Consider the following 12,886-nt stretch of genomic DNA (forward strand, 5'->3'; position numbering starts at 1 on the left):
TTCAGAAATAAGTACTATCATTTATCGTAAACGTACTGCGGAAATCAACCAAAATAAATCAATTTCTTCCTGGCTACTGGCATGCTTGATTTCTGCAACAGATGTCGCTCATGAAACAAATAATGTTGATTTAAAGCCAATCGAAACCCTTTTTGGTTAGACAATGTAGGTTCAGATGCTGGCTCCTTTGGTTGCAGATTCTGGTCACCCTTTTTGTTTGAAGATCTCCATACATTTTGTTAAATATCTTAACCCCTAAAAAAAGGGGCACCATGCTGTCAGTAGTTCTGAGATCAAAACTAGCAACAGGCGGTTATCTAATAGCTCAATGATGGCTTCAAAGTTTTCCACAAACATCAAAGCGAAAACAGAAAAAACTATTTGGTAGAGGTGTTGCGTAAAAAATTTACCCAGCACCTGTACAAAATATTTATTTTCAGAAATATTCCTCATTTCGTTAAAATCAACATTTTCCGGTTTTCTGTATACAAAATAAGTCGCCTAACTTTTGACTAGCGATAGCTGTTGCAAAAATCAGCCATGCTTTTAATCTATCCACTAAAAATGTTTCCAAAAGCACTTTAGTGTATGTCGTTTAAAAAAATGTCTCCAATATTTAAGAACTTTTTTTTTTAATTTCCAGCATTATGCCATTTAAACTTCGTTTTTTTCAACTTGGAAACAATTATATTTTGATTCTTAAACTGACAGCATTTCAAATTCAACTGATAAATATGTTAAGTTTTGTTTCGCCTTCAAATTTGATATGTTTAGAATAAAAACAGAACTCTCCTATACGTTGGCCTAACCTCTAGTCCTCAGGAAACAAAAATGTCTTGCTGTCAGTAGTTACCTATAAGCAAACCCCACACGGTAAGAAATATTGTCAATACTTACAAGTATTGACAATAATATTGATGATGTGAATACAGAAATATTGTCAATACCGATGTATTGACGTCAATATAAAATGTATTGACAATACGATTATTGTCAATAAAAGCAATCGTGTACGGTCCACAATACAGTGACTTATCCAAGGTATCTCCTTTCACATGCTATTCCTAATCGGTTTCATCTTATGATTGTCCCTGATGCTCTGTTCGTTGATCTCGCGCTCCTTCTGATGCAGCTCCTCCATTTGCTTCAACTTCACTTCGTACCCTTTGTACTTATCCAGCTGCTTCAGCAGTTTAGATTGTCCTCCACGTGACTTATTTCCGTCTTACTCGGCGATCCTTCAAACTTTTCGAACTTCTTACTCGGCTCGGTATTCTTCAGCTCCAAATTAAGCATTTTATTCTGCTGCAATTCCTGCGTCGACTTCAATCTACTACTCTCGATCTTCAACGTATGCAGCGTCTCTTTCAATGTTGTCACATCCGAATGCATCACATCCAGCTCCTGCTGTTTCGCCTTCAAGCTTTCCCTCAAATGATTCATACTTTCTTGCATTGCCTTCTGCTGGATTTCATTCTGCTCGATTGCCTCGTTCAGTTCTTCCTTCTTGGCCGCCAGCTCAGACTACTCCACCTTCAGTTGCATAAAGTCATGCGACAACGAATCCATCTGCTGGTTCTTTCCGAACATCTTTTCCATTTGCTTTGACCAGCCGTTTCTCCTTAGCTGCCAGTAGTGACTTGCAACTTTCCTCAGCCTGTATCAATAGGCTGTTCTCTTCGCGTAAATGTTGAACACTGTTCGAGTCCCATTCATTCAGGAACGCCTCATAATCCTTCAGTTGCTGTATCAACCGTCGATCCACATCATTGTTCTCCTCCTTAACCTCTGCCAACTCCGACTCGATCTTTCGTATATCATCCCGAACCAGTTCCAGCTCGTTCTGCAATCTGACCAGCTGTTGTGATTCAATTTCGTCATTCTCGGCGACGATTGACTCGAAGCCCGACACCTTCTTCTCCAACAGTGATTGGATGGATTTGTCTTTCTCCAATTCTCGCATCTATGAAATCCAACCGATCGGTAACCTGTGTCTTTAAGTTCGATGGCTGCTGAATGAGTAGCTGATTGGTGGATTCCACCGCCGATCGGTCAGATTCCAGTTGATTCAGTTGAATTTCGAGACTATTCTTGGAGTCGCATGTCTCAGCGAGCTTTGCGGTTAGTTCTTCTGCTGTCCGTTCCTTCGAAATCGTGAGCTTCTTCTGCGAATCGAGCTCATCTTCCAGTTTTCGTAGTTGTGATTCAAGGGATGTCTTTTAATAATTGAGTTCACCAAACGACATCTTGAGTTCGGCAAATTCCGCTTCCGAAGCGGTTAATCACATCTACTTACAGCATGGTATCATGTGCCAGCAGCTTAAGCAGCTTATATAAACAAATAAGGAACTTACTTTGTGAGTTACTTGGTTCAAAATTTCTCAAGTTTGAATTGCATTTAACTGACAGTTTTTTGTTTCTTGCTGCAATTTTCTATAGAATAGAATACCAACATGGTTGATTTTCGCAACAGATGTAGCTAGTAAACAAAAAGTTACAGCATTTTATTTTGTTTTCCCGATAAAGGTCGATTTTTACTAAATTAGATCCTTTTTGGAAAGTAATATTTTCAACAAGTGGTAGCTTTTATTTCTACCGAACTGGCCTATCAAATATTGTTTTCTTTATTCGCTTCTGAAATCGATATTTTTGGAAAAATGTTCAGATCTTCATACATAATTTTTTGTTTAATGCTGTTAAGTTAGGTTTACGTTAATAAATAGACTTTCAGCCATTGGAAATTGTCAGTAGTTGTGAGATTAAAACTGACAGCTTACGGTAATCCTTTTGCTTTCAACATGAAGTTTTTTTTAATCTGAACAAGTTGCTAGATTCAACATATTTAATATCAAACGCAGTGACGTCGCGTAACCTCACTTTTTACCTGTTCAACAACTTTGAAAACGTTATTTAGGGTCATGTGTACATTCAAAACAGTTTCAAAAGGCATAGGATCTTCTAGTTTCACTGATTTATATCCATTGAAACCAATATTGTTTTGTTTGTTTACGTTTTGAGAGTTGTTGAACAGGGCGACGCCACTGATCAAACGTAGAAATTGAAAAAAAAAAAACGATTTGAAGACACAGTTTTGACTTCCCTAGGCGCGCATTGCATATCATTTTGCTTGCTGCAAAATATGCGAATGCAAAAATAGCTTAGAATGCTCTATGTAAAAACTCTCAAAGAACGAACGCTAAGTTGAGCTCAGACATCAAGTTTCTGTTGAATCGTAATTTCTTCATCACTGGAATGCAACTGACAGCTTTTTACTTGAATAATGGGATTTACATCGTTTCCATCGTTTCCATCGTTAGATTGTCCATCTTCATCAATCCATTTAACCTATTTTCAACAGTTGGCATAACTGACAGCATTTTTCATTGATTTTGATTTTCAACTGAAATCTTGAAAAATGCCTGAATGTAAGTGCCAAACTCTTAGCTCGATCATTTCAAGTTCGTATAATAAATTGCATACGATAGTCAAATGGAAAGTTTCGTATAATTGCGTCGCAATTGAAAGTTGATTTTGCCCCCAGGGGAGGAGGAGGCGCAGGTGTATTATTGAGAGGCAATAATAAGTGTTTTCAGTCTCGCCGCCTAACGAGAATCATTTGCCCATTTACCCATTTACGTACGGATTGTCTGACGAGACGTGGCTTGCAGTTTCGATAGGCAAATTACCCCCCCCCCCCCCCCCTTCCCTCCTGCATAGCGACACACTAATAGGCATTAACCATAACCCAGAATCCGCCAATGCAAAGCGCATCATCGTGTCACCACACGGACAATCAAAGTAACTCCACAGGCCTGAGTCAAATTGACTGAATTGCACCATCCATAATGCGGAAAGGATAAACGAGGGAGCTGTGCAGTTGACATTTTACACCGATCACACGCATCCGATCGCGCAATCAAACCAGTTCCCACCACCGCTATGATCATCGGATTGCCTGCCAGCCTGCCTGCCTGCCGTTCAGTGTCATGGCCTTTTTTTTCCCGACGCATGCCTCCAAGTTCCTTCCTGTTGTACAGCGCCGAAGTTTTCATTGAGCGTACAACAACCACCACCATCCAACCAACTCGACCGACAGAGAGGGAGAGAGAGATAGAGACTCCGTGGGGACAATTATTCATTCGCCGTGCGGCATTGGCACGATTAGGACGGAGTTATAAATAAAATTATAAATTCACAGCAGTTCGACGACAAACAGACTGCTTTTCGCCGTCACACGCTTTGAAGTCTGTTTGCAGCAGTCACGCACTTGCACCGAACTCGGTTGCATCTGCCGACTAATGGCAGTGTGAGACTGTGGGTCAGCTTTGACGTCAGCGCCGTTGACGAGTGAGTTGCGCACCGGTGATCATGATCATCGTCGTCCCTTGGAAATTGCACGTGGTGTGGTCGTTAACCGTGACTAGAGGCGGAACACTGAGCGCAAAAATGCTAGTTCTCTAGCCGGTGCAGATGGAATTTTCATGCGAGAAACTTAATGCTCACGATCATCGTCGTTGCCTGCGCTGGTTCTTCCAGCAGATGATCGTGTTGTAGTTGCGTCTAGAAATGGAAAAACTTGTACGCACGGGTACTTCTTCTCACTGGCCGGCTGTAAACAAGAGTGATGACGTTAATTCAGTTTTTCCTTTGTTCCGTCGGACGGCGGTGGCGGCGCTCCATACAGGGAATGATCTCGCTATATACAAGGCAGATTCGATTCCGATAATCGAGTGAAACCTAAACAAACATCGCCCCCTTGATCGAAGGAACTGTGCTCTGGAACTCTCACACTTATGCAAATTGTTCCAGCAGAGCCCCAGGGGTTGTTTACATACGCGATACCCCCGGGTACGTAGTGCGAAAAACGCAACACTTGGCGAAAATTTGCTCAATCGATTACCACTCACGAATGACTGACACACGAAAATAGATCACATCACGCTTCTCATACACACCGATGCCCGTTAAATCGGAGAACATCATAGGATTTCAGTTCGCTATGACATAGGGTGAACACAAAATCCACCTGTTCCTCTAAATCTGGCTGGCGGCCGTAAATTCTTAGCCAAAAAACAACATGCGAAGGTGGCGACCTCAGATCTGCGAGATCGATAAAATATCCACCGGAAAATTTCTCTAAACTCACAGAGAAGGACGATGTTGACAACATCAATGCAAACGACAAGGTGACGCCGCCACCGAAGACGACGACGATGAGGACGACGCAAAAGCTCAAAGATCTTGTTGGTGATCTTTGGATTTTGCGCGCAGTTCTACTACCTCGCGGTTTGTTTACATTCCGTGCGCTCAACAGAGGGTGTTGTTGTGGTTTTGGCAACCTGCCTGCCAGCTAGCCAAGGGCCCGAAATAGCCTAACCTAGCCTAGCGTCGTCGAACAACTCGAAGAGAAAGGGAGAGAAAGAGCGAGAGGTTGTGGTTTGGGGACAAAACCGTGCGCCGTAGAATTTCGAATTTCGACCTGGGACCGTTCTATCATCGCGCATTTCTTCGCTCGGCGATGGTAAATATTTATTTTCGGCGAATCGACGGATCCGTTTTCCTAACCGGTAGGTGTGCTAAAGGTGCGCCTTGTCACTTTTCGATGTCACTGCTGAGTGCAATATCATCAAAGGTGAGAGAGAGGATGTACGGTTTGCCAGCGGGCAAAAGCGGTTTTAAGATTGACAAATGTGTTGCTCGTTACCCCCGGGGGGATAGAGGGTTGGGGTCGGAAAAGATCTGGCACGAAAGGGAATTTTCGAGCTGCAATTATAGTTAACAACATTGTTGACCTATACGTGACTCAAAAGCTGTCAGTTGTTGCTATCATTTTGTTTAGCTGCTGTGGTTGTCTCATTTTGCATTCAACGGATTGTTGCTCAATTTTCGTACGATGCCTAAAATGCTGTCAGTTTCATAATCTCCAAAACGAATGATCTAATCGAAAGGGAGATTTAAGAAACATAGAAATGTACACTGGAGTCGCTTTTTACGCGGTTTTTTTTTACACGGTTTTTTTTACGCGGTTTTTTTTTACGCGGATTTCGGAATTTACGCGGTTTTTTTTTACGCGGATTCCGGAATTTACGCGGTTTTTTTTTACGCGGATTTTGGTTTTTTTTTACGCGGATTTCAGAATTTACGCGGTATATCGCTTTTTACGCGGTTTTTTCTTCCACGGTTTTTTTTTTACTCGGTTTTTTTTACGCGGATTTCGGAATTTACGCGGTTTTTTTTTACGCGGATTCCGGAATTTACGCGGTTTTTTTTTACGCGTTTTTTTTTTACGCGGGACGTATCACCCGCGTAAAAAGCGACTCCAGTGTAATGGGATATCGTGTTCCAACTGTGATGATGATGATAAACTTCCCTGCTGTCAGTTCTGTAGTTTCTTTGCTTTTGATTTGTGACCCAAAATCTAAATATACTCTTGTCTAAATACCACTACCACTGATCACCAGAATCAGTACCACTATCATTTTGGTGGCAAATGCGACATATGCTGTCAGTTTAATGGAGAAGAACTTTTGGTTATATTTGTTCCTGCTGTATCATGACAGTGTAGATTTTGCCCTCGATACGATTATGCTTGATTTAACAAAATTAAACTATACAAATTTAGCCATTTTGCTCCCGTCACTTTGTCTATTGCTAGAAACCAGTTTCTAAACACAATTGTCTAGCAAAGCTGAAAATAACACCCACAAAATCTGTTTGTGCTTAGCAGGTTATTTTTGTGCAAATGATTAAGAATTTCTTCCTTATGAATTCTAACATCCTTAGAAAAAAAGAAACTCTTGAAAAACGTTCATTTCGCGTAGAAAATCATCGAATTTCGCGGGATGTTTTACTATTTAGCAAATGTTATTAAATTATTTCCGTTCTTTCAAAAATTGATCACGCACCCAATAAACCACGACTTTGTTGCGAACGGCTTTGACATCGATTTATGCTGTCAGTTTTTCAGCACAGCCAATTTTCCTCCATTTGGCCACGTGCCATCGTGATTAACTAGTTTTCGATATCCCATTTTATTGCCTCATGAAAGAGTTAATTAAAAGGCATTTACAACAAACCGCACTTCACATAAGAACCGCCCCCTCCCCCTCAATTCTCCAGATTTTGCTATATGCTGTTGGCCGCAGCGAATGCCGCAATAAACCAACCGTGGAAAAATCGCCCTTCTCTCTGGTTCTTGCGATAATTTGTCGATCGCACTTCCGTTCTATCACAGTCTACTAGCTTTGAATTCTATGATTTTCTTCTCTAAACAATGGCTCGATCATAAAGCAACAATAATTTGATATCATCATCTAAATATTGTAACGTGTTTATTTTTAAACCTGGTAGTGTGTCTGGTTCCAGGAAGGAATCCCTTTCGCCAGGTTGTTGTGGACCGTGGAGTAAAATCTTTTCAGCGAGTGCCACGAGATCGGTCTTACACACGTTGTGCGTGATGTGTATGTTTTCGTAAGAAGATTTCATCCCACACTCAACGTCAGTCAGAGACCGCTCTATTGCTGCTGCCGCTGCCTGAATGTAAGCTCATTACTGCGCCCCGAGGGAATGCTTATGAGGAGAGCGTTTTATCGGTATTTTTAGCGCAAATCATATGATTCAGCGGCGGTAGTAGATTCCGGGAAATTAGGTTATTAGTTGTTGGGTTCGTTGGAATGCTGTTTCCGATGAGGCGGGGTTTTTTTTTCTCTGGCAACACTGTCTGGGTGTAGCGTCTAACGGTGGGATTTTCCGGCGACAATTTCATGCTCCAGTTCTCTATCTTGTGCAAACCACCAAAGTTGGAAGATTATGACGCAAATTTAGGTCAGTATCACCGCGAGCTGTGTGAGATAGGAGGCGAAAATCCGACACCCGGAATGTTGGTGTAACAAATATAAGCTGCTGCGACGCTGTTGTTGCAACAGCTCCCTCAGACTATTTACCAGTGACTAATGTTGTTTTACCTGCTTTATCTACATTACAGAACTCCCAGCTGAAGAGGGTAAGTAACGGGCTGTTTTCGGTACAGCGGTTGGCCTTCGGAGCCCGTCAGTGACTTGTCAACGAATCCAAGTGTTATCTCGGCATGGTCGTCATCTTCGTCGTACTCGTCGTCGTCATTTGGTGGACATCACGAAGTGTGGATAATGAGAATGGAATTCAACGTATTTTTGAACGCTGTTTGTTTACAGTGGTACGACGTGATGTTGCAGAATATCATAAGTTTGTAGGGTGCCCAGTGGACCGGGAAAAAGCCGGACATTTTGATGACAAATCGGGGAAAAAAAATACTTCGTCCTCTCTTCGAAAATATAAGATTTTGGACTTTGAGAAAATGTTAAAATCCTTGGACCAGAGTAGGTAGTGATTTTAGAATGAGGCCTAATTCTGCGCATTTTTTAAATTTCCCAAAACAATTAGAAATCATTTCGAAAGATTTAAAATTTATACTCTCTTTCTAAAAACTAAGCATTTGATATTAATCCCAGCTTAATCATGGTTGATTAGATTGAAGATAATCTTATTTGAATAAATTTTAATAATTTTTGATTCTATTTTAATAATTTTTGATTGAATTTTAATCTGTTTTTGTTTATATATCAGTATTGAAAAAGAATAATATTTAATACTGGAAAGATTATTTCGAATTTAATCATGCATGACTACTGCCGAAGTAATCATGTCTCGGACTCAATAAGGTGAAGCGGGAATCTGCATACTTTTTAAGCTTTTTTGATTTAATTTATCTTTGAGTGTAATAGAATTTTCTTAAAAGCTTGTGCCATCATCCACCAGATGGGTTAGTTTTTTTGTTTTGATTTGAACAAAGTTGATTTTGTGTACAATGATTCATTGACAGTGTGCAAAGAGAGTATTTGAGTAGAGTGAAAGAGATAGAACCAAAACATTCTAATACATTTGGTGAAAATGCTAGTACAATCCAGTAGTAGTGTTGCCATGTGGTACAATCCAGTAGTAGTGGTGTTGCCATGTGGTACAATGAAAAATTGAAATAGCAAGTTAGTCACCAAAGTTTTCGAGCCGCTCCGTCTGTCACTTCGTTTGTGGCAACAACAGTGCAAAATTTGAATGAATTTGGTTATAATCTCGATTTGAGGGAGAATTTAAAAAATTTTATGATTCAAATATTGATCAAATTTCACCAAATCTTCGACTAAGACTATACAAAACAATTTTGTCGAAGACTCCAAATCGATTTGATCTTTATACAAAAAGTTAGTAATCTTTCACTTTAGACCAAGTGTTCCACTCATATTTACGCCTGTAGGTATGCACGGAGCAATAGGTCTAAATTAACACTCCGAACACGATGCCTTCGGTAAATGTGTAACGGCAAACTTGCAATGTTTGAAAAAAAAAACAGCTCAGCCATTTATTGACGCATTTCAAATTTATTTGCTCCATTTGAAACTACATACTTTAAAGATGTATTGGATATCAATAGATTTAAAATCTATCCATAAATTGCTGAGCAATGATTTTTCAAATATTGTCAATTTGCCGTTACACATTTTACCGGAGGCATCGTGTTCGGAGTGTTAATATAATAATAACTTTTTCTCAGAATCGATCTGATTCTAATCTAATCTAATCGACTTGCAGTCTTCGACAAAGTTGCTCTTCATAGTATTACCAATATTTTTAAAATTCTCCCTCAAAACCAGATCATAACCAAATTCGTTCAAATTTGGCGCCGTTGTTAGGGGGACCTCAATACATATCGGAAGAGCAGTGGGGAACAATGGCCAAACTTGACCCTCCATAATGCGCGTTAACATCACAGAAAATTTCCTATGGAGTTTTGGGATGAACTCTAATGGTGGTAAGCTCCAGCCGGTATTATCCTTGGATTAAATCCCGTTCAAGAATGTCCGACTACTTTGATGTCGACATCAGGTTTAATCAACACGACTCTGAGCAAACATTTTGCAGCTCATTCAAATAGGGACGGGATTGAAAGTTAATCCAAATTGGAGCTTACTACCCCGTTCACATTACAGTCTATATCACGTAATATAGGCTGTCTTGCAATGAGCACTCATACATAGGATTTCCAGTGAAAACTAGATGTATGAGTGCTCATTGCAAGACACCGTATATCAAGTGATATACGCTGTAATGTGAACGGGGTATTATACCGCAATAAGAGAGTTTTGACTATAACTCCGAGTCAATTGTGAGTTCAGAGAAAAAAAAAACATCTCAAAATTATTTTCTGGATAATTTTAACGAGAATTCAAAGTGCATGTTCAGAAAAGATTTTAGAGGAGAACTTATTTTTTTTCAGAAAATAATTCTTAGTAAAATTTTAAGATTATTCCGATGTGAATTGCAAGCTGGAATTCATGCGAATTAAAAAAAAATCAGTGAATTCTTAGACAAAGTTTCATTTCAAAGGGAAACGAAGGACGAACTACATGCATTTTTTTGTGTGTTCTGCGGAATCATTTTCAAGCCCCCAAAGGGAATCTAAAATTTATTTTAGAAGAATTCTGAAAATTCTGAAATGCTTGAGAACAATCAAAACAAATGCTGTAAAGTTTTGAGTGAATTTTCATAAACAAATTTTGATGACTTCGAACGCAGAGCTAAATTCGAGATCCAGGAAAAATACTGCTCTCTTAGTATTGACTCATTTCACCTAGTGGTATCTTTTAAATTCTGAATTGATTGCACTAATCTTCCAAAATAGTTTTTTTACATATCAATATTTTTCTTGGTTTAAAATCTATATTTTTTTATATTAGGTCATTTCTTACTACAATAGCTAAATCGCATTCGATTTTGTCTTAAATTTAAATGTGTGGAAAAGCCGGAAAAAATTCAAAAATTCCGGGGGAAAAGCTACTATTGCTAATCAGGATCTGCTAGTCACCATGAGTCCTGTTCAATATGCATTTTTTAATGTTATTTTAATTCGCCTATGCTAATTAAATCCCCGTGGTGCCGCTGCAAATAAATTAAGCAATGAATTGTTGTAGCCTGACTATTCTGTACAATCACGAGAACGCGGTGATTTTAGAATGGAGCGAATGGTTTCTTCTCTGGATCGCAGGTCGCAGCCATCAGCGAGATACTCGATACTACACGGAGAAAAAATACTACCCATAATTTGAATTCTTTTTTACTTCATATTGAGTTCAGCCTCTCACTTGCACTCTTTATTGTTGTCAAAAAGGGAACGAGAGATTCGACCCAACGATATAGTTCAGCCCAATAAGTTAGTTTTGAGTGAATTGCATATTCTCAAATTTACGTGAATTATACTTAATTTTGGGTAGAATATACTTAAGAGTAGGTTTTTTTTTGCTGGTTTTCAATGGAAACTACTATATGCGATTTACTCAAATTTGGGTTATTGGGCTGAACCCCGACATTTTGAATATTTGTTCTAGCTCGGAATTCTTAAATTTCCCTTAGCATGAGACACCAACAATTATGTCTGCGATCTAAATAAATGTGCAATAGCCTACAATTTCATAAATTTTCTAAATTATTCCAGTTACAGGGTGTTGGCTACCTGGAAAATCAGGGTTCATTAAAATTTAGAGAAATATTTCTCAGTCCCTTTAAAAAGTATAACTGACTTCGCTTGTTTCAAACAACTTAATTACTCCGTGTAGTTCGAGGATGGTTATTCGTTTAAAATGTTAAATAGAGTTGCGAACTTGTGGTTGCTCAATGCTTGATGTTGCATTTTTGCAAGTTGATCAAAATCATTCAAATAAAAGGATATTTCGATGATCTTGGGCCTAATGTTAATTCAGCTCCCACGCGATGTTGGCACATTCCTGAGTTGAACTGAAATCCTGAGGGTTGATAAAAATCCATTTCCATTTAACCACCAAATGGGTATGTACGTCTCTTAATAGATGTTACACCTAATTGTGCCGGTCAAAATTTAAGCTTCGAGTGGATTGGTGCGTCTGTTCGATCCAGCTGTGTCCAACAAAAATCAATCCTTTGAGCGCCTTTGAGTACATGCAAGAATATGAAAATTGGGGGATTCTAGGTCTTCATTGTAAACCTGGTTAGCACGGAAAACTAGCTACTCAGTGAAGTTCAAGTATTGCGATTATTGCAATTAAGATGAAATCAAATTAAATAATTTTGGAGGTAAAAGCGCTATTTTTACGATTTTCCTTCGGAGGAATCCAGCCACAAATTAGCGTTTGGTTAAGTGTATTATCCGAAATAACTTTCTTGCAGTGCTGGGTCTCAAAATGTGTTCAAGGGAGAATTGTATTTTTTTTAATGCTCTTTGGATTATTTTGATATTTGGGGTAAGCGGGGAATCCTAAACCCAATTACAGGTTAATTATTACAAATTAAACAAATTAATTGGTTCTAGGTTCAATGTCACCATTGCAATGATTATTAACCAATTAAAATGTTTCGAACCATAACAAATCCAAGGCTAAAGCACAGGAAGCTTACGATGCCCCTCCATCCCCTACAAGAAGTTTTTGTTCGCCACAAATCTAGAAAACTCGTTATGGAACGTTTTTCAAAACTATCGAGGCGTTTGTCGTATGAAAACTACTATCAATATTGCCAAGAAATAGCTTATTACAAACTTAATATGTTTATTTACAGCGGCACCAATAATGTTAAAGCATAATCCTTGGCGCTTCTTATACTATCGCCATCGAAGTGTTTTTCGCATGAAAACAACTACCGACGTTGTTACAAAAGGATGTATATTATTGAAATTTGACATTTGTTTACAGCGGCACCAATCCTTGTCGCTTCTTGCTTTCTTCTTCGATCTTATCGGGATGTTTTCTTGCGAAAAGTACCACTGACACTGTCAAACAAATGGCATACTACAAACTTATTATATTATTTTACAGCGGCACCCTAC

At 39.1% G+C, this 12,886-nt stretch overlaps 1 protein-coding gene across 4 annotated transcripts in view; it reads left to right on the top strand.

Annotated features, from left to right (window-relative positions):
- The window catches only part of SERCA (ATPase sarcoplasmic/endoplasmic reticulum Ca2+ transporting SERCA), a 57,240-nt gene that overhangs the window by 25,389 nt on the left and 18,965 nt on the right, over positions 1 to 12,886 (top strand). For all 4 annotated transcript variants that reach the window (XR_010518895.1, XM_065238188.1, XM_065238189.1 and 1 more), the window contains exon 3: positions 7,985 to 8,002. Coding sequence is in view for 3 of the 4 variants with exons in the window: in XM_065238188.1 (XP_065094260.1) it covers positions 7,985 to 8,002 (18 nt within the window). In the remaining variant the exon portion in view is untranslated. The remainder of the gene's footprint in view (positions 1 to 7,984; positions 8,003 to 12,886) is intronic.

This window comes from Ochlerotatus camptorhynchus, unplaced genomic scaffold (assembly GCF_037179485.1).
Source record: "Ochlerotatus camptorhynchus isolate MF236.1 unplaced genomic scaffold, CSIRO-AGI_Acam_v1.1 ptg000737l, whole genome shotgun sequence".
Lineage (NCBI taxonomy): Eukaryota > Metazoa > Arthropoda > Insecta > Diptera > Culicidae > Ochlerotatus > Ochlerotatus camptorhynchus.